The sequence below is a fragment of the Portunus trituberculatus genome, chromosome 21, assembly GCF_017591435.1.
Source record: "Portunus trituberculatus isolate SZX2019 chromosome 21, ASM1759143v1, whole genome shotgun sequence".
Taxonomy (NCBI): domain Eukaryota; kingdom Metazoa; phylum Arthropoda; class Malacostraca; order Decapoda; family Portunidae; genus Portunus; species Portunus trituberculatus.
In genome coordinates this window covers 7,037,485-7,064,999 of record NC_059275.1, presented here as the reverse complement: position 1 = coordinate 7,064,999, position 27,515 = coordinate 7,037,485, and the positions used below count along the sequence as shown (strand labels likewise).

The following is a 27,515-nucleotide window of genomic DNA, read 5'->3' as shown; positions in this document are numbered from 1 at the left end:
AGAGAGAGAGAGAGAGAGAGAGAGAGAGAGAGAGAGAGAGAGAGAGAGAGAGAGAGAGAGAGAGAGAGAGAGAGAAACAGAATGATAAGGAAATAATGTTACAAACTCATATGTTTAATCTACTTCACGAAACGAAAACAATACTAGTAAAAGGGTCCCAGGTTTCTATGTATTTTTTCCTGACTCACCTAGTGTCTCAAAGTTGCTGTGTAAGCTATTAATTCACCGTCTTTGAGTGGACGGGCTTTGTTACAGCTGTTTTAACAAGACCAAGTGATGTGTTATGAAGTGTGGCGGAGTGACAGGTGTTCCCGGCAATCAATACAGGTGAGTGACGTCACGCCACACTCCCTGGTAACAGCTGACAAGGTGAATACAACTCACGTTCATTTCTGTATACTCTGTAGTTTTATTGGTGTTATATTATATACATAAATGGAATATCAGATCTAACTTTGGCTTCTATTAAATATCAGCAAATATCATGAGGTTCATCATAATTGCCGGTTTAAGGCGAGACAAACGTGTTATAAGTACACGAGGCAACAGACTGGACGGAGAATAGTTGAGGTAAAGACTTGCATACATGTGGTTCAGATACACTAATACAAGCTACGACACACTGTAATATATCTTACACCAAACACAGCGCGCTTGCTCTACCCCACGAGTGTCGGATCAAGACTCAGGGTTCAGCGCACACTGTGGCCAAGCAAACTCGGCACTGACTGTACTCTCAACGGCTCGAGGGACACAGTGCCGCGGCTTCACCGGGTGCCGCGTGGCGTCACAGCGTCAAGGCGGGGTCGGAGATGACGCACTGCAATATTATTCATATGCTTTTTGGTGTAAGCGGCTCAGACCACAGCAGTGGCTGGCCGCTTCTCGTTTTCCTCAAGACCACTGGACCAGCAGTCCGGGGTTTCCCTGACTGCTCACGCTGTGATCTCTCCAGCCTTCCGCATCAACTCCAATTTCACCTCCTGATCTCTGGCCTTGAGCCGCAGGTCCTGAAGAGAGGCATGTCTCCGCTCCGCGTCGTCCCTGTGCAGAGGGAGTGGAGGGATCGGGGGCGCCTGTATTCCCGTGGGCGCGGTCAACGGAGGCGAATAAGGGAGGGGCGGCGCCAGGCTGGATGACGAGAGGGAAGCAGCAGAGGACTGCAGGCCAGCCAGGGACGGCAAGTAAGGCTGTAGATTGGAGAGGTAAGGCGGGTGTGCCTCCAGCTTGGAGCGCTGTGAGAGCTGTGCCAGGACGGAGGTGAAGGATGGGGTGTAGGGCAGCAGGTGAGGGGCAAGCACGGGGGGTCGGAACTGCATCTCCCTTAGGACGGCTAGAGAGGGGTGGAGGTAAGGTGATCCTGGCGGCAGCAGGGGCTGAGTAGCGGAGACAGCAGCCACTGCTGCGGCAGCAGAGGTGGGTGGCAAGTAGGGGCTAGGGGGCGGCACTCGGGCGCCGTGGAACATAGCAGTAGGGTCTAGATGCTTGGCTCCAGGGTAGCCAATCCCTGTGGCGAAGGGACTGGAGATGGTGGGTGGAAGAGGCGAGGGATTCTGGAGGGGCAGGGGAGCAGACGGAGGGAAGCCGCCGTATGGATGCGTCGACGGTCCCACCTTCTCTTGCTTCCTCCATTTGGCTCGCCGGTTCTGGAACCACACCTGGAACAAGAACAGAACACGTCATGTCACGGATGAGAAACGCTGACACATAGAAGCAGATCGGCGGTGTTACACATACATCAATTATAGCGTTGTTTACGGTCACTAATCCCGGCGAACGGGTCCTGAAACGGCCCAGACCTAATAACACGACACGAGTTATTGTTGCCAGACATGAGAGCAACCCTCGCCCAGCCGGCCAACCCTCCCCTCGACCCTAAGCTCCTCGTTATATTGATGTGACACCGTGGACGAGGATCACCTCCACCTTGCTACCCGGCGCTCCACTAGTAATGCTGCCTCAGGTCCCGGGAAGAGTCATGGCTGCGGCGCGCCCTCCTAGCGACTCGCCTGCGTGTGTTTGTGCAGTCCTTCAGCCGTGCAGACAACAGCTGCCCTAACTTACCAGCATCATTACCGCTATATCAGGAGAAAATTTAATTTCCTCTGACGGGTTAATTTCTTCCTACTTTATATCTCGGAGCGATGTTTCCCTTGGGGCCATTCTAGTCTCTTTAATCTTGTCTGCCCACCGCCACCGCCGCCGCCGCCACCACCACCACCTCCACACCAGCCTAATCCTCCGCAGCTCCCTACCTCCACCACATCACACGTCACCCCAAGCTGTCACATGCGGCCCAATTACCAGCCACCTCACCCACGCCTCTCGTCACCCTGCTTAGCTGCGTCACCCACCAGACAACTATCTCACCGCGCCATCCGCCACCCACGTCACCCAACTCACCATTTGTCTCCATCCGTTACCAACATGTAAGCCTAAGCGGTAACCATCCCTCACATCTCAGCAACTTTTCTCTCTCTCCCACGCAGTCACCCATCACCTGCTTCAGTTACCTTCTCTCCCAGCGTGGTCAGTCATTCAGCTCCCTTCAACCATCCCCTCTCAGCTCACTCACACGCCCTCCCCTCACACCACGCACCTTTCCCTCGGTTCTCCGTCCCCTCGTTCAGACACACGTTAAATCGTCTCATAAGCTCGCCACTCCTTCCACATACAGCAGCAGCAGCGCCCTTCCCTCCTCGCCCCAAGAGAGTCACGCACCCCCCACAGCCGCCGAGGAGCTAAATAATGCAGCCTCTTCCGCCCCATGACCACGCGACCCTCCTGCCGTCACGCTAACACACACACACACACACACACACACACACACACACAATGCGAAGACTATTACCAGAGAGAGAGAGAGAGAGAGAGAGAGAGAGAGAGAGAGAGAGAGAGAGAGAGAAAGAAAGAGAGAGAGAGGGTGGGGGGGAACGGAAGCTAATTGCCCACAAGTACCCTTAAACAGAGACACAGACGGACACGGAAGACAAAGAGACAGGGAGACAGACAGGTAGAGAGAGAGAATAGAGATCCTAATTACCCACCCACAAGAATCCACTCCCACCGCAGACTTCCTTCCTCCCCACTAGCAGGTACGAAGAGGGAACACTCCACCAGGGGCTCCCATGACCTAACGCAGCGATTAAATTAGACGAGAATACAGGTAATGGTGAGGGTTTGTGGCTCCTAATGGCGGCGATGGTGGTGGAGGCTGACGGTGAGGGCTCAGGGTGAAAGATAAAAGTGGTGGTGGTGGTGATGGTGGTATAGTGGTGTATGTTGAGGTTTGCTTGTGTGTGTGTGTGTGTGTGTGAGTGTTTTTTTTTTTTTTATTTGGGTTATTTTAGTTTTTTCTTCATTTGGTTGATTTTTTCTAATTTCTGGTAGTTATTTTATTCAATCTTTCAATTTCTATATAAATGTTCACTTTCCTCAGTTCTTATTCTAGTCAAGATTCATTCAGTGCATTTCTCTCTCTACATATTTGGACATTTTATTAATATTTTTTTTTTTCAAAGGACAGGTAATCTTAGTGGGTTATTCGCACGGGAAGGTTGAAATACAGAGGCACAGTGTAATAGTGGCATTAAAGACTGGCAGTGTATGATTTTCTAGTCAATGGATTAGATGTGAAGTGTGATCAGGTGGCTGGCTCGGTGGTAAAGTGTTATGCTTGTGGTCAGGAGTTCCCTCGTTCGATTCTGGCTTGCGGCAATTTCTTGGTAGGATCTCTCTCTCTCTCTCTCTCTCTCTCTCTCTCTCTTTCTGAAGTCTGGCAGTTAATAGATAGTCTCTGCTTTATGATCATGTGTGTGTGTATGTGTGTGCTTGTCTGTGCGTGTGTGTGTATGTGTGTGCGTTCAATACTCGTCCAGTACTCATATCTCGTCAAGTAGTCAGGCATTCCATTTATCTTCCTGCTGTACACTGTTTTATCTGCTCCTACACGCAGGTGAGCCAGTTACCTGTAGAAGGGCCCGGCTAATTACGGCTACGCTACAGTAAAACCATATGAGCTTATCTAAATAATTGGGCCGGAATACAGTCTCCTGTTAAGGCTGGAGTATGTGTGTGTGTGTGTGTGTGTGTGTGTGTGTGTGTGTGTGTGTGTGTGTGTGTGTGTGTGTGTGTGTGTGTGAGTGGTAGTGGTAGTGGCACTAGTAATAGTAGTAGTAGTAGAAATAGTAGTAGTAGTACTAGTAGTAGTAGTAGTAGTAGCAGCAGTACTTGTAGTAGTAGTAATGGTAATGGTAATAGTAATAGCAGTAATAGTAGTAGTAATAGTAATAGTAGTAGTAGTAGTAGGAATAGTAGTAGTAGTAATAGTAGTAGTAGTAATAGTAGTTGTTGTTGTTGTTTTTATTGTTACCGGAAAGCGCAAATAGATTACCTTTGCAAAAATATTGGCTCTAACATTCCTTTTCTTTCAATAAGCAACGAAAGAGAACATTTAATCATTTAATCATCATTCTCATACGAACATAAGAAAAAAATAAATAAAATATATAAAATAGAATAAGAAATAGATATCAAGCAAACTCACAAGGACAATATGTAATCCAAACAGAGACTCGCGTATCACTCGAACACTGCTAATCTGCCAACATTTACTGATATCTCTCTCTCTCTCTCTCTCTCTCTCTCTCTCTCTCTCTCTGCAGTATGAAAGATTATTAATATCTATTGCAGTTATTTCTCAGTGTACATTTATAAATACTCCGTCATCTTTTATCAATTCTTACGTCATTATTTCACTTCCTTTATGAGTGTTTAAATGACAGACTACATTATATTTATTCCTTTCACTCTCCCATTATAAACACTGAATTTATTCTGTCACAACAAATGTTTACATCTCTACATCACATTCTCCCTCATTCTGAAGTGAATTTCCACATTGTTACCGAGTTAACATGAGGTGGTAACAAAACGAACGGTGTCCTTTTATCGACCTCTCTCTCTTTTCTCTCTTATACAGTCAATATCACGTCCTCCAAACAATTAACCTGGATATCTATAACGACTATCTGTGACCGCCATCATAATGAATGTGGATCAGTTACGAGGCGCTGTGTCATTGTTGAACTAGATCAAATGGTTATTATTATTATTATTATTATTATTATTATCACTACTACTATCGGTACTACTAATACTACTACTACTACTACTTCCACTACTATTACTACTGTTACTGCTGCTGCTACAGCTACTGCTACTACTGCTGCTGTTACTGCTACTACCACTACTACCTCTACTACTACTACTACTACTATTGTTTTTATATTCTTCTTCTTCTTCTTCAGTATATCGTAGCTCTAGCAACACCAGTATCATTTCATCTCGCCCAACCTTTATCACATCTTATTCCTTTATCGGTCAAATTCAAATCAGTCACTCATAAATCACGTGACGCGGTGAACATGGAAGCAGAGAAGCGGAACATGCAGATTATTAATCTCATATGTGTTTGTTTAAGTGACACACCTTCACAATTGCCATTTGTTTGTATTTGTAGCACGATCATCCTGCATTGTATCATGACACACACACACGCTCACGCTCTCACACACACACACACAAGCTCTCTCTCTCTCTCTGAATAGCTTTATTATTAATTGCTTCAAAATTAAGGTGTTCATTTTCTTTCATATTTTTACCTCATTCCTTTAATGATTCAGTTAAATATTTGTCTTCCGAGTCATTTATACATTTCAGTTCCCATTCATATTCGTTCATTTGTTCTTCTATTCCAGTGTTCAGTGTTCAGTAACCTGCGATGGGGCATGTGCCAATATACTCGGAACCTTGTACAAATGTAAGACAAGCCTGACATATTGTACTACAGAGGTAAACGCTACGGCATAGGAACTAATTCATATTAATGTCCCTTCCCTGCCAAGTGATAAGGCGCGGGTGTCTGATGCAGCGGGATAGCATTAGCAAATAAATAACACCAACACGCTTGTCACTGCCACTACACACGTGACGACAACACAAGCATGAGTGTTAGTGTCACAGGCGCCCAAAATCACGGCACTATTTACTGCCGGGACTGATTGTTGTTTGTTTACTACAGTGACCGATAACTTCAGTGACGTGCTATTAGAAACAGTGATGTGTTTTTTCTCTAACATGTATTTTATTAGGAGGAAATAAATGAGGGTGTTTCTTTTGCAAATAGTGCTCGTATTGTTATTATTATTATTATTATTATTATTATTATTATTATTATTATTATCATTATTACAATCATTACCACTAGTAGCAGATGTAGCAGAAATAGTAGTAGTAGTAGTAGTAGTAGTAGTAGTATTTTTATCATTATCATCATTATTATTATTATTATCATTATTACTATTGTCATTATTATTAACATTTTATTATCGTTATTATCATCATCATATTACCACAATTACTATTATCAATACAACAATGATAATTACCATAACAATAATATTCATCTTTCAAATCATGATGTTAACAACACACACACACACACACACACACACACCACTGAGACACTCAACAGGTGAGTGTGCGTCACAGGAAATGCTACAGGAGAAATCAGTGGCATATCTGACGCAAGACGGCAAAAAAAAAAAAAAAAAAACAAGGAAGGACTAAAGATATCATAAGAAATGGTAGTGAAAACTGCCAAGGATGATTACAGGATAAGAAAAGTATGATGGTGCGGAATCAATAAGATGAGTGAATGTGTGACTGGTGTAGAGGAAATTATGAGTGTGGCGCAATGTTGTCACGAGAAGGTGCATAGCCGTCGTTCAAGCAGGGGCTGAATGACAAGAGGTAATTCATGTCGTCATCGATTTAGCGCCTGAAAGCTGTTATACTAAAAGTGACTTTACAAATCTGTTATTTTTACCTCATATTCATTCTGCTTACTATTTTCAAGTATTTTGTAATTTTATACAGCTTCAGAAACTTATGTAGGGAATTAAAATAATGAAGACTCTGGCCATTATTCTTCTGACTTCCATAGGCCCTTCCTAATGTAAACAAAATGGTGTAATCGTACACAAATCTCAAGGTAAAAAAAGTGTCCCAGAACTGGAGGGATTAAGACGATAATGAAGGAAAATTGTTGTTGAAAATAAAGCCACAATACTAAACACAAAATCTTTCTGAGAGGAAATTGCATGCAAATATCTATGATGGAAATAGTCATATTAATACAAAAACGACGCACGACAGGAAAAGGGTGGGATTGGTATACGAAAATATCAGAGAAATTACCATAATGAACAAAATCTAATTACTGTGAAAAGAACGATAGAAGAGGCGTCATAGATTAGAGCATACATAATATCACGCTGAGGAAGAGTGACAGCTGCAGTGACAATAATGGTGCCCGGTGCAGGACATGCCTGTGAGGAAAATGATGAGATGAAATTAGGCAAATGAAGAAACTATCAGGTGAAAGAGGACCAGTGTATAACAAGAGAAAATAATAGATACTGTTCAATTCACTTTCTTCTTGTCCTTCACGTCGTTGTTAATAAAATAAAAAAAAGACGATAATGATGGTAACAATAAGAGTGATTATGTTGAAAACAATAACAAAATTAAATCATTTCATATTTTCTTAATAATAATATTTTAATGATAATAATAATAATAATAATAATAATAATAATAATAATAATAATAACAGGATGAAGATTATTATTATTATTATCATCATCGTCATCATTATTACCGTTGTTACTATTATTATTGTAATGATTGTCATTTTAATTATCAGTTATTTTATATTTATTATAATTATCATCTTTTTTGCTTTCCATATTATATGTATCATTACTATCACTCATCATTGTCGTTATTAGTATAAACATTTTATTATTATTACTCTCATTTTCAATACTAATAATAATAACGATAATGATGTTGATAAAAGAAAATTGTAATAATAACAATAATAATAACAATAGTAATAACAATAATAATAATAATAATAATAATAATAATAATAATAATGATAATAACATTATTATTATTATTATCATATTATTATCATTATTATTATTATTATTAATAATATTGTTATTATTATTATTATTATTATTATCATTATTATTATTACTTTTATTATTGCTATCATAATCATCATCATCATCATTACTCATAATATTGTTATCATTATTATTATTATTATTATTATTATTATCATTATTATTATATCATTATATTATTATTATTATCATTATTATTATTATTATCTTTATTATTATTATTGGTATTATTATTATTATTATTACTATTATTATTATTATTATTATTGTTATTATTATTATCATTATTATTAATATTATTATTATTATTATTATTATTATTATCATTATCATTATTATTAGTAGTAGTATCATCATTATCAAAATTGGTGGCATTATTGATGGTGTTATCATTGTTAAAAATATTATTATTTGATTATGTCATATCAAGTTTAATCACCATAATCGGTTTTGTTATTATAAATTGTTAATGAAATGATATTAACAAAACAATAATTTTGCAAATGTTTTCCCCACAAACATCATATTAGTTATTTTTGTCATAATTAGCAAAGTTGTCATCATAATCTTTACCATCTACCCTATTAACAATTTACAAGAGCAATGATTGTATCTCAACATCAACAAAACAAAGCAGACATTATCATCCTCATCAGCACACCACTTCCTGCATAATGTAACACTTCATCACGCATCATTTAATTCTACTGTACGTCATTTAACAATAACAACAGAAAGAAATATTGTCGATGAATAACGAGAGTCAATAATACTAACAATGCTGAGTATTTCAAAAAGACAAAGAAGTAAATACGCTAAAAGTTCAAACGATTCTACGCTTCCTGACACTGTGAGACCTAAAAAAAATTAGGATGATGGTATAGTGATGGTAGTAATAAAAACATGATGGTAATAGTGATGGCAGTAAAATAAGAAATAATAATAGTAATAATAACGATAATAATGATAACAACAACAATAATAACAATAATGATAATAATAATAATAATAATAATAATGATAATAATAATAATAATAATATAATAAAAAAATGATAATAATGATAATAACGATAATGAAAACAATAATAATAATAGAATGAAAATAGTAAAAAAAAATAATGATAACAATAATAGAGTGCGTAGCTTTATAACTACAGCTACTATAATTACTGCTTGTCTACAGCGCAGATAATTATTCAAGATTGATCGTTTGCATGCAGAATTGAACCTACCTAGCAACTGGGACAACAAACACAAAAGAAAAGCCGATTTAGTGATAGATGATAACCATGCAAATACTACTAACAATGATAATAATATTGACAATAATAATGATAATGATAATAATAATAATAATAATAATAATAATAATAATAATAACAACAACAAAGACTCAGCATTAAAAGAAGGCTAGGACTCACAAATAACGATGAACATACTGCAAGGAGAGAGAGGAGGTGCTGCTGGCTAAGGATAAATACTGAACGAAAGGAAGGAAAGAGCAGCGCAGTGTGAAGGAGAGGCGGAGACAAGGCAGCGAGGGAGAACAATACGCAAGGGACATGTTACTAGAGGGGCATTGGTGCACTGACTCCCTTTATTTGGTGATGCACGCTTCGGAGACCATCTTAACCTACCCTCAGCCATATCCCACAATCTTCCTGTCTGTCTGTCTGTCCATATGTCTGTTTGTTTGGCTTTTCTGTCCATGGGAGTGTTGTATTGGTTTTAGTTATCATTGTGTGTGTGTTTCTGTCTGTGTGTTTGAATATAATGTACGTATGTAAGTGTGCGTGTCTATAATATATATATATATTTTTTTTTTTTACGTGATTTTTTACACTACAGATTTTTATATTTTTTGTAGGTCTCATACCAGAACGAGGGAAGCATGCAGGAGGGGAAAAAATATGATTGTACTTGTGCCAACGTGATTATCTTCAATTAAACGTGAAAATAATATTGCCCTCCATCTCTGCATCCACTGAATACAAAATATACATATTCCTACAAGATACACATACACCTTATTTACTTTCGAATACATCACATCCATTTCAATCAATTCCAGGCACGCCTTCCATAACATTTCCCAATAGTAACCCCACTGCTTCACTCCTTGCATCACTCCACCTTATTAAAACATCACCCTTCGTCGCCTTCTCGCATCCTTCCGACTCGCGTCACTACATTACTTATTCGCGCATCAGCCGCCGCCCTCTCGACACCCTTCCCGCCGCCTCAGATTGCAGGGTGAAGCGTCGTATTCACCTTTTCCTGTACCTTTGCCTCAGGGAAGCTTACGACATCTCATTTCATTCACTACAGTAACCTGAACATTCACACTTCTTTCGATATTTTTATTGGTGATTTCTGAGGTTTTGTATTTAAAACTGATGTCCGTGTGAATGATGACAAGATTTTCGTGCTACTTCATGAGGTGTCAGCGTCCTCAGAACTTCGTCATCCGTCAAATGGTTATTGGATTTTTGTAAAGAGGATATTGTATCAGTATCTGTTGCGTATCGTGTATGTTTAGCGATGGCAATGTAATTTTCACGAATCTACCTGAGTTCCATATCATAAAATGTTGTCTAAATTTACAGTAAAGTTATTCATGCAATTCGTGATGTTTTTCGCATGTCCAAATGAGAAATGGTCAACAAACACTGCTACATAAATTCTGAGTGAGGCGTGATATACTGGAAGAACACAAGCAAGGCTTCAAGGAAAAGGAGTCGCTGCTTTACACAGGACCAGAAAATTTACATTTGTTGACTTAAGTGTATTTTGGCTATACAGATTCCTGTGGGAGATTTTTGACAAGTGAAAGTTAAGAAACAATCAACACTCACCTGGATACGAGCCTCCGTCAGTCCGATCTTCATAGCCAGTTCTTCCCTGAAGGAGAAAACAATTCTCAGGTGAATTATATCATTCAGTGATGTATGAACTTATTGTATGTACCATGTTTTTTTGACTGGCATAAGAGATGACGAGTGTAGCTAGAAAGGCTACTTAAACGATGGAGGGACTTCATGAATCTCCAAAGTGCGTGAATATTCTCTTTGTATACACTATATCAATCATTCAGTATTGGACAGTATTGCATCACAGGACTGTCAGATCCAGCTGCCTCACTTTCCACTCACCTGGTGAACACGTCGGGGTAGTGGGTGCGGGCGAACACCTTCTCCAGCTCCTCTAACTGGTAGGAGGTGAAGGTGGTGCGGTAGCGGCGCTGCTTTCGCTTGGAAGGGCCGCCCGCCTCCCCGCCACCTTCACTATTCCCTTCACCCACGCCGCCACCACTCCCTCCCTCTTCCTCCTCTTCACCTGCCTCGTCACATTTCCCTACTTCCACCTCGGAATCTGTGTCCACCACGTCTACTTCCAGATCCTCCTCGGCCTCCTGGTGGGGGCGCTGTGGCGGCGGACTCTGGCGGTGGGCTGGAGTGGACTGGGAAGCACCTTCGCCCTGGCGCTTTAGACACATGTCCAGAGCCACGGACACGGGCGTGGGTGTAGGACACTCCTCCAGGATCCCCATGACTACCCTGCAAGGACAAGAACCGACCGTCAGCATCAAATAACCTTCGCAGCGCCCACACAACCCTCACTTAGTACCCCGACCTGCCCGCCCGCCCGCCACGATCATCCCACAATGACGGGGTGCAGGAGCCTGCTGCCCACACCCGCACTCACAGGAAACGAGAAACAGACCTTCACTGTCCTCCTAACAACAGCCTTCTACTCTTCTGGTCATCACACACTCTCCACCCTCAGGAAACACCTGTCCAATGGTGACAAATCTTCGCCGCGTCAACACGTGATCGCAGGGCCTCTCGCTGTCCCCGCCGTCGATCCTCTGTCTTGTCCACTAAACATTAACACCACCACCCATCCCAGCACACACCGCTGTGCCTCACGCCACTCACCAAACCTGCTTGCTACTCATTCTTATGGCCCACACCAAATGTCACAGTAATGTCGCCGCACTTCACTTCATGAGCATGAAAAAAAAAAAAAATGGAGAAAAAATAAAATAAAAACACTCACTTCAAGATGAAATATGAACAAGATTTCTCTGATATTTCCTGAGACTTTGTATAAGATTCTTTTTATGCTACACACCGTTACGGATATTTTTTTTTTATTGTTAAATACCGACACACATGACTGAACATCTGACAAAAACTTCGTAAGTTCGAGAACTGAAACAAAAGATGAACAAACTCTACTTTGAGTGAACGCATCACGCTGCATGATGAGCTGGGAAATACAACTTCTGAAGTCACAACAATCATTGGGACTTTGTGACCTAACAAGTAGAGTAACTATTGATATTAACTCCAGAGGACCTACGACACAACTCCTGCCCTCCACCCTCATGCTCAGGCCTCGCCTCATTGTCTTACTCACGACTCAGCGCATCTTCAACCCGTGGGAGAAACTCACACGTCCCCGAAAAGTGAGCGTCACTGCGTCAGGAGACACACGCCCCTCCAGGGTTCACCTTCACGTACCGTAACACAAGGCACAACTGACGTCACACACAGGGCAGCGAGTTATATCCTGCGGGCGCCCGGGCGAGCGAGAGCCGTCACTGTCCAAACACAAGCTTTCGCACCTGTCCAAACTGGTTGACAGCGGCGCACTGACTGACTGCAACACCTGAGTCGCCCAGGTAGAAAGTCTGGGCGAGGGCGCGGCCATGTTGTGCCTCACCGCCCCTTAGCCAATCACCGCCGCCACCGTAGCTACGTCACAGCCCCAGCACTTGAGGGGGCGTGACGGTCCCGCCCACCATTCACAGACCCAGATAGGTTTGTAGATAGCGATCAAGTGAGCATAATTTTTTTGGTCAGTTAACCCATTTACATTCTTAACCATTATTAAGAAAATAACACAGCACGAGGAACCCGCATCAGGTGGACTTGTCAACATTTGATATTACTCTTAATGGAAGAGTCCGAGGCCGGATGCGCGCGAGAGAATCCTGTACCTGGCTTTCTGCGTGCACCTGACCGCCAGGCGGACCTCACCTCTCCTCGCGGGTCCATAAGGATCATGGGCGGCGGCGTGAGGAGGTTCCCGGCCTATCTGGGCGGCCTGGGGGGCTTGACATGTATGGAAGGCGGGTAGGAAATAATTATGATATGCTAATGATATCCTGTCCGCCTATAGACAAAGGCGAACTGACTTGATGAGATCCTAAACTATTTGTTCAGGCGAGTGACGCGCGTGTGTGTGTGTGTGTGTGTGTGTATGTATTTCACCACCATCGCCTGCTGGTCACCCAATCAGTCTTCCCCATTACGGAGCGAGCTCTGAGCTCATAGACCACAACATACACTCCACACACCGGGAAAGCGAGGCCACAACCCCTCGAGTTACATCCCATACCTATTTACTGCTAGGTGAACAGGGGCTACACATTCAGAGGCTTGCCCACTTGCCTCGCCGCTTCCCGGGACTCGAACCCGGGCCCTCTCGATTGTGAGTCGAGCGTGCTAATCACTACACTACCCGGTGTGTGTGTGTGTGTGTGTGTGTGTGTGTGTGTGTGTGTGTGTGTGTGTGTGTGTGAGAGAGAGAGAGAGAGAGAGAGAGAGAGAGAGACCTTTCACTACACACACAGGAAAAAATATGAAAGATGGAAGATGAAAAAATTGAGTAAAATAATGGCTGAGGGGAGAGAAATAAAGGTGAATAAGCAGGAAGATAAATCAAGAGAAGTGGAACCATATGAACACTTTTCAGTACAGCGATGCGTACTACGTGACCCTTGCTGAATGAAAAGTTGTGAGATATATAACTCTAGTAAATTAATGATGTGACAGACGAATGATGCTATATTTCCGTTTTGAATATTTATATAAGATTTCCCGAACAGATTTGAAATGTAACACAACTACAAAAAAGGAAACGATAGACGGGAAAATCCAGGTGGTATCATTAGTAGTGTAGTAGTAGTAGTAGTAGTAGTAGTAGTAGATGGTGATGGTGGTAGGGATAGTAGTGGTGGTAATTAGAATAGGTATGAAAATAAAAACAATGCTAAAACCATCATCACCACAACCACTATCACCATCACTACCATCACCATCAACAACAAAAACAACAGCATACATACATACATACCTGCACACACACATACATACATACATACATACAAACACATCCTAAATGAACAAAGGGGTTAAAACAATTCAGTAAAAGAGATTGTGAACGAAAAAAAAGTAGCAATGGAAATAAACGTGAATTATCGAACCGTAAAACTGGACACGCTACAGTTGCACGGGGACAGACAGACAGACAGACAGACAGACAGACAGACAGACAGACAGGGAGGAGAGGAGCAAGAATAGAGATGGACTGATGAACGGCTGGGACTGACAAACTTATGAGAAACTGACTGACTGGTGGGTGACTGACAGACTGGTGGGTGATTGGATATACTGATGGTGACTGACTGACTGGTGGGTGACTGAGTGACTAATGGGTGACTGACTGACTGATGCATGAATGGCTGATGGGTGACTGACTGACTGGTGGTTGAATAACTGACTAGTGAATGACTGACTGGTGGGTGACTGACCAACTGGTGGGTGACTGACTGGTGGGTGACAGACTGAGTGGTGGATAAATGACTGACTGATAGGTGAATGACAGACTGGTGGGTGAATGACTAACTGGTGGGTGAATGACTGACTGACTGGTGGGTGACTGACAGACTGGTGGGTGATTGGATATACTGATGGTGACTGACTGACTGGCGAGGACTGATGCACTTTCAGGTGAGTGGCGGACTGCAAGAGCGGCTTTTAAAAACTTGTTCTATTAAAAAGTACTCGTTCCACAGTTGAAATCTTTATTTACGTAAATTTACCATACAATTAGGGAAGAGAAAATGAAACACTCTCCTCTTGGCCCTTTCATTTCCTGTCCAGAGTATTTCTAGCACAGTTTGAGTGTTCATTATTCTCAATTCCATCATTTGGGTCTTGGGGCGATAGCAGAATTTCCAGACGGCTTATACAAAAGATTACTTAATTAAACCTTCTCATTTCCTTTTGATACTTGATTCTTTAATTACAAACCAGTTTTAGACAAATACAAAATATTTTACTGATCGGATATTGGAAAATGTATTCTCTTAATTCCTTTTGTCTTTCCTGTAGATGGCTGTCAAATTTTTGTGTGGTGATTTTTGTGTTATAAAGTGTTGTATGAAATGGCTAATCTAAAAGAGTAAATATTCTGTAACCCTAAATTTTGTCCTTCGATCTACCAATCCTCCCGGGACAGTATACGTGAGTTTTTGGGTCCTTCCATGCGGTGATTCTTGTCTTCCTCCACACACTAACTTTCCCTTCTGTCTCTGCTCGGCGCTCATGTGTGTGCAGCAGTGCTAGGGGGAGCTAAGGTTCGGTCGCCAGCAGCAAAGTTGACAGGCAGCAACTTATCAATCTTAATAAAAGAATGTACCAGTTAAAATGTTAAAAATCCAGTTTTGTAATCAAAGTGTTATCTACTAAGTTGCTTGGGGTCGATTAGAAAATTATCACCTGCTTCTTACTTCCAAAATGGGAGTATTCCGTGTGCAAGGAACCTTTATATTTACAATCAAATACATTCATCTTCTTATGAGCGAAGTATTGAAAGTATAATAATCATTCAAGTAACAAAGTCGGGTACATTTTACAACTCACTTCACTTTTCGCTTTTTTACCTTTACTTCTCCTGCCCGCTTCTCTTCCCTCCATCACCACCTCACCCCACTCGATCCCTTCCTGAGAGATCGTGTCGTAGTTCGCTGCTCCTGCCTCACAAAATAATGCGTGCTCTTGGAAGTCATTAATATGGACTCGCAGACTGAGAGAGACTATTAGACAGACATTTCGAAACAATGGTCCAGGAATTCTGTTAATCATATACATTGCCACTACTATGTGTGTGTTTTTGTAGCAGATCTAGAGATAGCTTGTATGTGTGTGTGTGTGTGTGTGTGTGTGTGTGTGTGTGTGTGTGTGTGTGTGTGTGATTCACCTCGGTCGTCTGCTGTGTGTGTGTGTGTGTGTGTGTGTGTGTGTGAGAGAGAGAGAGTGTGTGTGTGTGTGTGTGTGTGTGTGTGTGTGTGTGTGTGTGTGTGTGTGTGTGTGTGTGTGTGTGTGTGTGTGTGTGTGTGTGTGTATGTGTGGTGTGAGGAATGAGGTTTAAGAGGAAGCCATGCACACCTGCCAACAAGATTCTAATAATTTGAACAGCTGTGGGATGTTTCGTGGCAATTATCACAAATGCACACCTGGGAATGCCTGGAACGAAATTCACTTCAAATCATCAACTCCTGACTTACCTCCGGGTTTTCTTTCTCCAGACACACACACACACACACACACACACACACACACACACACACACACACCGCGTAGTGTAGTGGTTAGCACGCTGGGCTCACAACCGAGAGGGTCTGGGTTCGAATCCCGGACAGCGACGAGGCAAATGGGCAAGCCTCTGTGTAGCCCCTGTTCCACTAGCAATAAATAGGTAAGGGATGTAACTCGAGGGATTGTGGCATCGCTTTCCCGGTGTGTGGAGTGTGTTGTGGTCTCAGTCGAAGATCTGTCTATGAGCTCTGAGCTCGCTCCGTAATGGGGAAGGCTGGCTGGGTGACCAGCAAACGACCGTGGTGAATTATACACACATGCACACACACACACACACACACACACACACACACACACACACACACACACACACACACACACGCACACAAACACATACATACACACCTATCCACACTCAATTTGCATCCAGAATACCATCGCAACATTGCAGCGAACTTTTCCAGCCCAACACGTCTGCTAAATCACCTTCGCCTGGTACATAGTGAGTCGTATGGAGAGTATCACATTTCTCTTCACCTTTCGGGAGCCTCTCCACCTGCCCGGGAGATGAGAGGGTCCGTATACCTCCTTCCCCACCTCGACTTCACCCTCACTGCCTGGCGACGTATCCCATCAATGACACGCTTGTAAATGCTAATGCCCCATGTAATAGCTCCTGAAGGTGGGCATTACGGCCTTAAGAGTCCCGACAACAGCCTTTCCCCGCCCCCGGAGTGACCAGAGACAGGTATCCTTTCGTCGGGGCTGAGCGGTGGAGGGACGCTGGAGTGAGGAGCGCCGGTGCCTCGGGAAGGGGCGGGGGAAGGCTAAAAGTGGCCGGCGGGGGAGGAAAGAGTGTAGGATTGTTTGTGGTTGTCGACGGGAGGTAATGATGTCCGCTCATGTTTTACTGTGTTCATTTTCACTCATTTATTTATGCTTTACGCTTCCTCTTTCTAAGGCGAGCGAGTGTCCTTGAGGGAAAAATATATATCACTGGCTGTAAGTCAGGCGATGCTGAATGCCAGCCTGGAGAAGTAAAAAAAGGAAAAAAAGGCTCTAAACAATATTTCTTACCAGGAAAGTGACTGTAAATTAGGTCACATTAAATGTAAATTCATTTCCATTACTAGCATTAGTAAGATGAAGTCGAGGGAGTCGGGTGAACTCGACTAATTTCAGGAAATAAAGATAACATAAGAGACAAACTTGTTTTTAACCTCGGCAGAGAAAACACGCGCTCATAAGCTTGAGAAAATATTGATAGAGGCCGCGTTTGAAAGCCTCGGAGCACGCGGGAAGGAAGCGGCGGCGCGGCGAAAGGTTCTAATTTGCGTGTTTACGTGGAGATAAAGTTGAGGATAATTGATTAAGCTCCAGGTTGCGTCGGTGGTGTTGGTCTCCTGTTTACAAGCTTATAATTCCTTCCCGAACAATAACTTTCCAATAGTCGAGAAAACACGGACGTCTATTGATCTGATCCCCGCAGTGCCGCGCCTCGCCTTGCCACCCCTCGCCTCTCCCTCTCCCCACCATAGCCCACGGGGAGCCTGCGGAAACTGATCTTGTTTCATTATACACACGTAATATACACAACACCACTATCATCTCTCTCTCTCTCTCTCTCTCTCTCTCTCTCTCTCTCTCTCTCTCTCTCTCTCTCTTCCATATAGGGCAGGTTCCCCGCGCCTCTAACATGGAGACGAATGGGGCTGAGTGTAGCGCGGGGCGCGTCCCGGAGGCAGCCGCTGGGACCTGTAGTCTCGCCTAGTCATTAGAACAATTACAAGAACTTGGTGGTATTCCAAGACACAGGTAAGTACGGACCTAATTATACAGGTAGCCAGGTACGCGATTCATCACGCTTGCGTAGAGCTACTGTGTACGTAACCCTAGAAGGAGAGAAGTTCCTGAAGGAGGGAGGTGGTCCCGTTAACGCCAGACCGCACGACAATATTTCGTCCCCTAGACACTCCTACACCAAGCTTTCTTCTCTCGCTGCTGCCAAGCTACTACTCTGAACTCTGGACATGGAAAGTTAGCGCTTTTGTTGTTGTTTACGTTATGCAGTCTTTATCTATCCTATGTTATGTATAAAAGACTTCTATATAGCTGCTAAGAACTTCTGAACTTTTGTATTATTTCGTCTATTTATCAGACATCCTCTGTATCTTGTATGTATCCATATGGTTAATTACAAACCAAATATTATAAAAGGTATACGTAAGAGCCCATTATACACATATTCTATGAAGTTTGTTTACATTCATGTTCTTCCTGAAACTGCGCTACCATTATAAAATTGAACCATATGTGCTAAAACATGATCTTAAAGGATTAATGTTATTCTATCAGTCTGTCACCATTACATTCTCTATTGCCTTACTGCTGTTACTGACACTATAAAAATCACGTTATAATGTAATTCCAAAACTTATAATATTTTTTCTTCTTTTTAACAAACACATTAACATCATACTTCAATGATCCATATTAGATTCACGTGATGCATTTAAACAGACAACAAAGACTCGTTATTTCCTTCTTCCCACACACACATCCTCTGCCTTATCACTGCCTCCATGCACTCCGGACTGCTCATCATCGTGTGTGCTTTCTTTCGTCACTTTATTGTGGTTAACCTTTAAACTTGACTATTTTTCCGTCCTTTTCACAACACTTCTATTTTTTTTCATGTTTTCCCAAGATTAGACACACACACAAACACACACACACACACACACACACACACACACACACACACACACACACACACACACACACACACACACACACACACACACACACACACACACACACATGGGCTATTCATCACAAGTAATTGCGCGATCAGTGAGCCAAGTACCGCCATTACCCATTTGTAGCGACATCATCCTGGTCTTCCTTCTTCAGTAGTACCTCTTCCCCTTTTTTTTCCTATCATTCTCTTTCCCCTTCTCTCCTTTCCTCTTTTTCGTCCTTATTCCTTCATTTACTCATCCTTTCTGTTCCATTCCTGTGTTCTTTTTTTATTATTTTCTATGGTTTCTTTTTGTTTCTATTTTTCTACTCTTTTCCTCTTTATTCCTTCGTCTTTTCTTTCTTTTTTGTTTCCTTGTTCTTTCTTAATCAGTAATTTTCTGTTTCGTCTTTTTTATTCTTTTTTCCCTCCGTAATCATTCATCTTCTGTACCTTTTTTCTTTTCTTTCTCTTGCTTCTTTATTTCTATTCTATCTCCTCTCTCTCTCTCACCTCTTCCTTTTTGTGTTTCCTTATTATCTCTTTCCTTATTCCTCTTCTTATGGTTTTGTTTTGTTATGTTCTTCTACTTTGTCTCCTCACCCCTATTTCTCCACATTTCCCATTTTTACTCATTTCTATTTATCATTCTTTTCTTCTGTATTTACTTTTCTATTGTTCTTTTCCTTAACATTTTTTCTACTTTTCCTTATTTTCTCTCTCTTGCAGTCTTGTTTTGATGTCTTACTTCCTTCCACTTTTCCTCCTCCTCCTCCTTCTCCTCCTCTTCCTCCACCTACTATGCTTTATTATTTTTTAGTACTCCTTCATTTCCTGCCCTACTTCATCAAATTTTACACTTCCTTCTACCTCATCTTCATCTTTTTTTTTCTCCCCATCTTTCTTCCATTTCTTTCTTTTCGTCTTATCATCCTTTAGTCTTCTCTCTCTCCCTTCATTTATCACTTGTTCTTTATCCTTTTTCCTCTTACATCTGTTTTCTAGGTAATGTTTTTTTCTTTCTGATATAGTTTCATCTCTTTGGCTTTGCTTTCTTTACCTTCTATGTCTTCGTCACCTCTTTCTTTTGCAGCTTCTTCACACTGTTCTACCTTCCTTGTCTCATTTTCTTCTCCGTTGTCCTCTTTCACATTTTTGCAGTTTACTCCCCTTCCATTCTCTTCTTTTCCACCCTTGCTTGCCTTCTTTGCTTTTCTCCTGTGTTGTTCCTCGTCTCGCCTTTTCATGAATCTTCTTCCTCCCACTTTCTCCTCTTTCAACCAGCTTTTCCTCCTCTTTCACTTTGTTTTTCCTCTTCCTGTCCACTCCTTTTTTTTCTCCTTTCACTCCTTTAGATTACTGTATCTCCTTCTTCTCTAATTTACTCTTCTTTTTTCGAATCTACTTCTTCTCCAAACTCTACTCCCCGTCCTCTTGCTATTCTCCCTCCACAGCTAAGTAATAGCGTGTTGGCGGTGCTCAGGGGACTCACAACATCGGTGACACCACTACTTAGCCGTCACGTAAAGGCTTAGTCCTAGATACCTCTGTAATGTCTACTTTTTTATACGCATTTTTTTGTCCTATATGAAAACCATGAGGCATTCAGAGCGTGACGGTGGTCGTTCAGGTAGCTTTTTGGGGGACAGGTGTTCACGTTAGGGGGGAGGATAAGTGGCGGGAAGGGTAAGGGGGTAAGCAGGTAAGGAGTTAGGGGTGGCAGGTCATGCTGTATACTCACTGGGCAGCAAGTTAAGGGTAGTTAAGGGTGGTCTGTGTTATGGCGTTGGTTAATGGTGGGTCAGGGGAATGAATGGGGTGGTTAATGGTGCACCTAGTGAGTTTATGAAGCGGTTACCCATAGAGCAGAGTGTGGGCTGGGGGTTAATGGTAGAGCAGGGGCGGAAATGATGGGTGTTATGGGTGTATGGCGCGGGAAGCAGTCGGGCGGATTGCAAGGTTGCACCAATACCGCATCAGGGAAGTTGATCTTGCGTCTAATGGCGCTGGATGGGACAAATAACAAGGAATTAGGAAGATGGCGGATCAGAAGTGAGTGAGAGAGGTTAAGTAAGACTAGCCAATCTCATATCTTCCGTTAAGTTAGGTTTGATTATGGAAAATTAGGCTACGCTATGTTATGTGAAGCTGTAATAGGTAATGTTAGGGTAGGTGAGGCTGAGACCACTGGACCGCTGCAAGTACCTGAGTCTCGCGGCACAGGTAACATTGGGATGGGGGAGTTTAATGGCAAGCGGTGGACCCGATGAGCGCTGCAGATACGGCAGGTCAGGCTTGGTGGAGCGGAAAAGACAAATGAGGGATCAGAGCCCGCGAACAGATGGAACACTTAGCACTGTACAAGGCTTGGATGAACCAGTCAAGTGGACCAGGTAAATGGAGTAGGCAGGAGAGAGGGAGGAGGAGTACCACAGGTAGGCGTGGACCGGACTGGAGGGACAGGTAGGTCGGGATGAGGTCATTAGCAGAGTAAACAGAGGCTTGTCGTCGCTCCCATTAGCATAAAACCCATTACCCAAACAAATTACGAGGAAAAGAAAGCTATTTGAAATTGACAATAGGCTGGACCTGTTTGTCATTGGAGTGTTCCGCTGCCCCGGGGACTCAGACCACGTCCAATACCACAAGGGGCAATTACCACGCGGGAAGCCTCTCCATCAGGGACTAACAAGACCCACAGACCCTGCTAGACCAAGACAGATGTTTCGCAGCTGTTGATTTTTTTTTCTCTCCCTCTCTTCTCCTCCGCGGCGGTTCCTTGATGCCTTACGCGTGCATCTGGTGAGTGAGGACGTGGAAGAATGTGACGGACTTGAGGTTTATCTAAAGGAAGCATTAGATCTCCAGAGTCGGGTTTCAGCGTCGCTAAGAGTGAGTAGAGGGAAGTCTCGTCATAATTAGGAGGACATTTACGGTGGAATGGATTGGAAGATAAAGGGGATCGGGGAAGTGAGTGGGGAAGGAAGGTGTGGGGATGTAGGGGAGAAGGGGGATGTGGAGTACAGAATTCAATCAACGGATCAACTAATTTACTCTTCGTGTGTGTGTGTGTGTGTGTGTGTGTGTGTGTGTGTGTGTGTGTGTGTGTGTGGCGTCAGGTGAATGTTCGAATCTCCCTCTGGTATCATTGTGGTTGGAGTTATTGTTATCATTTTCGTTATTACTATCACTTCCCTGCCCAGAGTTCACACGCAGTCTACAGCTGATGATGGTGGCGTGACAGAGTAAGGAAGCGGATGATGACAGGTATAGGAGAGAAAACGCTGGGTCTCCTGCTAAATGGCCCTTGCACTCTATACCTGATTCTATTGATTGACTTATTGGTGATCGAAGGGTGGTAACAGAAAAGAAATGCACCAAACTTAAGCCAAAATATAGAGTTTAATAGTCTACCATCACTATTGCTTTGTTAAGAAAATGGAGCATGCGAAAAAAAAAAAACAGACCCATCCTCTCTCAGATTCATAACTTTACTTTGCCTTAACTGTATAATTTTGCTCTTCTAAGGCCAAGAGCTCACGGTAACGCCATAATTCCCTTTCTTGATAAGCTATACTGTATATAAGAAACACAGCAGACAGTAAAGGACAATAATACAGTAAAGGATGTGGCTGAGAGTGGCGGAGGGCAGCGGAGACAAGGATACGACAGGACACAAAGAATAGGATGTGAGGGGCACGTGTGGGTTTGAACAAAGGTAAACAGAGGTAATAAGGGTAGAGGAGGAGGATGGCAAGTAGGAGTAGGAAAGAGAGGAGGAGGAAAGAGGAGAAAGGACGTAGAGGAAGGAGTAAAGGGACGTATGAGATCAAAACAAGACTGGAGGTGATGAAAATAAACGAAATGAAAAGAAGACTGATCCAGGAAAGAAAAGTAAGTAAGCAAAAGTATGTAAATGTGAACGAAAGATTTAGAAAAAAGAAAATGGGGAAATGGTGAAAGCCACAGAATAACACTGAGAAAGCAAAGAATACTAATGGAAGGAGGAAGATATAATGATGATGTAGTGATGAAATATAGTTAACGCAAAGAATTATTTTTAAATGTTTATATATTCATGACGGAAATAATGAATTGAGTTAAAATTTAATACGCAGAGAGAGAGAGAGAGAGAGAGAGAGAGAGAGAGAGAGAGAGAGAGAGAGAGAGAGAAACCGAGGTACTCCATCACACACTGAGCGAATAGTGGCAATAAAGCAAAATGACGACAAATGGCGGGTTGGCTGGTCGGTAAGTGAAACTCGGGCAAGACAAGGAGACCGCGAACTGACGATAGGAAAGTGAATTTGACCGAGAAAATGAGGGATATCCTGTGTGTGTGTGTGTGTGTGTGTGTGTGTGTGTGTGTGTGTGTGTGTGTGTGTGTGTGTGTGTGAGTTCATGATATGTTACTGTAGAATTAAAATCATTTACGAAACCACATTCAATACCGTACATGATTTCGATATACTAGAGGATCTTGTACCCAATTAATACTTTGAAGGTGTGTGTGTGTGTGTGTGTGTGTGTGTGTGTGTGTGTGTGTGTGTGTGTGTGTGTGTGTGTGTGTGTGTGTGTGTGTGTGTGTGTGTGTGTGTGTGTGTGTGTGTGTGTGTGTGTGTGTGTGTGTGTGTGTGTGTGTGTGTGTGTGTGTGTGTGTGTGTGTGTCAGAATTCTATGTAGGTACGAAACTTTACCTTACAGTCATTCTGCTTATTATTTTTCTTTCTTTTTGTGTGCGAATATTCTGTTACTCGTACCGCGCACCCACACAATGTTTTGGCACAAGACTCACCTCCGCCGTCGCCTCCGTAAGGTCCCGCTAGGTTTTTATTGCACAGTAAGTTTTGAGTACATCCTTGACTGAGCTTATCAATCATCTTGTAATTGGTTCGTAGCCTTTAAAAATTCCAGTAAATATACCCTGACATATTTAAGAGAGTACAAGTCAATCACGTGATGAACTTCTCTTAAAAAGACTGAAATCCAGTTGGCTAAAATTTCTCTATTACCACACTGTTATCGCGGCGGTGAAGACATAATGACTTCATATTACGAGGCAATTACTCTGCTTGCTTGACGTGGCAAAACAGGAAACTGAATAACCGCGCACCTAAGAAGCATTTCCGCCGGCTACATGTGATATGTACCATCATAGCAGACAACATCACCTGTCGACAACTGAACGTACTGAATGTGCCACTGCAATGTCTTTAATGGCAGCTTTATGAACTATTTGCTGTAATGCGTTTTTGTGTTAAGTTTTGGAAATAGTTTCGTGACTGCACTGTCACCTATAGAAGTGAAATCTTGAACAGCAAAGAACTATTATTGGGGAAAATTAAGCAACTCCCTTATATTTTGTCTGCCATCAGTGATACTAATGGTATATCAGCGAAGCGGTTCTATTATATAGTGTGTACATAGTAAGCCCACGCGACGCCCGGGGATGGATCACATTAACATTCATTCCTTTGTAAGAAAATACCAGCATTAAGGAGACCACACCTCGGGATTGATGGATATAGTCGTGGCTAGCTAAGCGATAAGTGACATTGTTGTAATAAACAACTCTAATCCAAGTGCGGTTAAGTCATTAGTAGGCTGCCACATGGATACGTTTTATGGCCATCAGGCCAATTTAGGGCAACTTCCCATTTTTTCATACGTTCTTATTTATTTCTTATTTATTTTTCTTTTATCATATTGTAGCGATTGAAATATAAATTAATAGCTACAATTACCAAGCCTCGATGGCGCAGTAGGCAACGCGTGAGTCTCATAATCTCAAGGTCGTGAGTTCGATCCTCACTCGGGGCACGATGTTTTGTGGTGATGTGGCGTGAACACACACCTGAACGATGGGCAATGAAAGGTGATGGCCAAAGCTGGTGGCCTTCATTGAAATCTCGCATTGCGGGTGCTTCAGTAAGGGGAGGATGGATGACAGTGGAGATCGTGGTAAAGAATTTTGCGTAGTCCGAGGAGTTACGAGGTAAATGTTGGTAATACAGTCTAAATGATGTCTCCTCGCGTGTGTGTGTGTTTGTGTGTAAATAACGTAATGCACAAGACGTTATCTTTATTGTGAGGTGTACTGTGATAAATATTAAATGAGGAAGATTTATTTATGATGATGACGATGATGATGACGACGACGACGATGAGAGGGTGGAGCAGGCTAAGTGAACCACGGTAGGTGAGAATATTCATAGTTGTTGTTATGTTAGTGTGCATCACGTGACGTCATGACGTACTGATGACATCACGGCTCCTCCAGCTGTGACTATTTGGACAAGACCCAGCTGGGCAGTGCAGCAGCGGTAGCAGTGTGTGTGATGAAGGACTGTATGCAGAAAGTTATACACTCGGTTTTTTAAATCTTTGATAAATACAGATATCTTTATCATAAACTTCTTTTCTATTTCTGTTTATAGTCTTGTTACGCAGTCGCGGTCTGGATTTTAATACTATCTGGTTCCGGTCTTTCAGCAGCACAGCCTCAGCAAAGCTTTCCATCACTTGCCAGTTGTACGATGTTTCGCTCTCTTAATGACAAGCATGGATATATTCGTGAATTACTTCTATTCACCGCCAGATTGCTAATACTTGTTTTGTCTTTACACAAGAAAAACCTTACGAGGACGTTAAAGATGGACGAGACACTTTCACTGTCGCCAAAATATTGTTCTCAAGTATTCCGATGTGTTAAGAATGATAGTGACGTCGATAACAATCGTAAATGCCTCGTTTAGCTTGTTTTTACATCGCGCACCAATAGGCGGTCCGCATCACTACTCACTAGGAAAGTCTAGCAATCACTGGCAAGTCTATGTATTCTTCCGCGGTTCCGCCACCCACACACCGGAAAATTAATCCTTCGTTGATCAAATTTACATTCTTACTCGTAATCCTGACTAGCTCGTGGAATTCAAGTCTGCTAATTTTTCTTTGAATTAATATTCATCCAATAAAGCCAAATTCTTTCCATAAAACGAATCAGTATTAATGTCGAATCAAATTTCACGGGTGGGCCGCCAGGGTGCCGGCGGGTATGATGTTGTCACTGGTGTTGTGAACGTGTGCCGCGGGCTGCTGCACTTCTTCACGCCTGCTGGAGCATCGCAGGAGGAATTAGGAGGTCGTGCTTGGTATGTACTCATTGTTATACACTTGTGCCGCAGGACATGACAGGTTTGAGTGAGCAAACCCTTAGTGGGTGATGAGGGTGGTGACGTAACCGGCGTGTCCTGGCCAGCTGGCTTTGATGAATAGGCTTGGCTGGCTCACATGGAGAGGTGTGGGTGTGTTTTAGTGAGGCATCGAGGAGCGCTGGTGAGGGAATGGCATGACACGGGACACTTAGGAGGACGTGACGAAAGAAAACTTGACAGGCGTCTCTTGGTCAGCTGACATGGGGATGGGAGGGGGCCGGCCGGTTGGGTGCTGAGGGATGGGAGGCACCAGGTGGGGGCTTGTGACAAGGGAGGCCCCCGGCTGGGAGAGGCTGGGAGAGGCAGAAGCCGGGTAGGGAGGGGGAAGGAGTAGGGCGAGGAAGAGATAGCATGTCTGAGGCAATTACTGGGCAGGAATAATGACAATCAAGAGGACGTGGAAATATCAGAGACACAACAGGACTGAGGGAATAAGGACGGGTATGCAGATTGGAGCGCTTTTTAAGTGCTCGCAAATTTATCTTGTTGATTACGTAATAATAGTCGTTGGGTCATTGCCTAGTTTCTTCTTACCATCACAAACGCTCTTGCTCGCTGTACCAATTATTATATTAGACATAATTATCACTTAAATTGGCAAATTTGTGCAAATGTTTGAATTTCTGCTTCTCATTAAAGGAAAAATAACAGGCATTTAAATAAGTGGTTGTTGAATCGGTTACAAGCTTTTATCAGTGGCGACGAGATCCCGCGCTGGCGTAACGAGCACCACGTATCACACAATTATTGGCAGAAAAACTTCCTCGGAATGCTAAGTGAGCCAGCGATCCCCGCACCAACTTGTCTGGCCTCGGGGTGTCAGGAGGTGGGCTGCAGGTGGCGCGGCGTCTCGCTGCAGCAGAAGCAATTGTTAAATGAATAAGTATTGTGTGTACAGGTTATGGTATTTCAGTAATGGGGGAGAGGAACGTGTGGCTGGGTTGAGTGGCTGGCGGACTCAGGCAGGACGCGGTAATGACAATGTGTGCGAGCACCAGCGGAGGCAAAAAAAAAAAAAAAAAAAAAAAAAAAACATTAAGCACGCTGTTGGCATTACTTTTATAGGACAGGCGAGACAGACAAGGCGTGGGTTCATTATTCAGGCTTAATGGGCGCAAAGGAAGTAAAAA

At 42.8% G+C, this 27,515-nt stretch overlaps 1 protein-coding gene and 1 non-coding gene across 5 annotated transcripts; one reads left to right on the top strand and one right to left on the bottom strand.

Annotated features, from left to right (window-relative positions):
* Window positions 1-385: 385 nt before the first annotated feature.
* On the bottom strand, window positions 386-12,718 carry LOC123507126 (homeobox protein aristaless-like). 4 transcript variants are annotated; one of them, XM_045259718.1, is made up of 4 exons: window positions 12,568-12,718; window positions 11,194-11,598; window positions 10,897-10,942; window positions 386-1,658 (listed from the first exon to the last, which is right to left on the bottom strand). In XM_045259718.1, exons 2-4 carry the CDS (start codon window positions 11,589-11,591, stop codon window positions 936-938), a joined length of 1,167 nt encoding a protein of 388 aa, XP_045115653.1. In that variant the 5' UTR covers window positions 11,592-11,598; window positions 12,568-12,718; the 3' UTR covers window positions 386-935. The 4 variants fall into 4 exon arrangements, with proteins under 4 accessions (XP_045115653.1, XP_045115654.1, XP_045115656.1 ...); XM_045259719.1 differs by having other exon boundaries at window positions 12,464-12,712; XM_045259721.1 differs by having other exon boundaries at window positions 12,500-12,712.
* A 12,200-nt stretch (window positions 12,719-24,918) lies between these two features.
* On the top strand, window positions 24,919-24,991 carry Trnam-cau. The gene has a single exon. It is a non-coding gene; the product is annotated as a tRNA-Met (tRNA).
* The last annotated feature ends 2,524 nt before the right edge of the window (window positions 24,992-27,515 follow it).

What these genes read in the sequence shown, in the direction of transcription:
- LOC123507126 (XM_045259718.1), bottom strand. Translation starts at nt 11,591, where the DNA reads ATGGGGATCCTGGAGGAGTGTCCTACACCCACGCCCGTGTCCGTGGCT. An exon ending in TACCCCGACGTGTTCACCAG is followed by an intron (nt 10,943 to 11,193) that starts GTGAGTGGAAAG and finishes TTTCTCCTTCAG; the next exon opens with GGAAGAACTGGCTATGAAGA. An exon ending in TGACGGAGGCTCGTATCCAG is followed by an intron (nt 1,659 to 10,896) that starts GTGAGTGTTGAT and finishes TTCTTGTTCCAG; the next exon opens with GTGTGGTTCCAGAACCGGCG.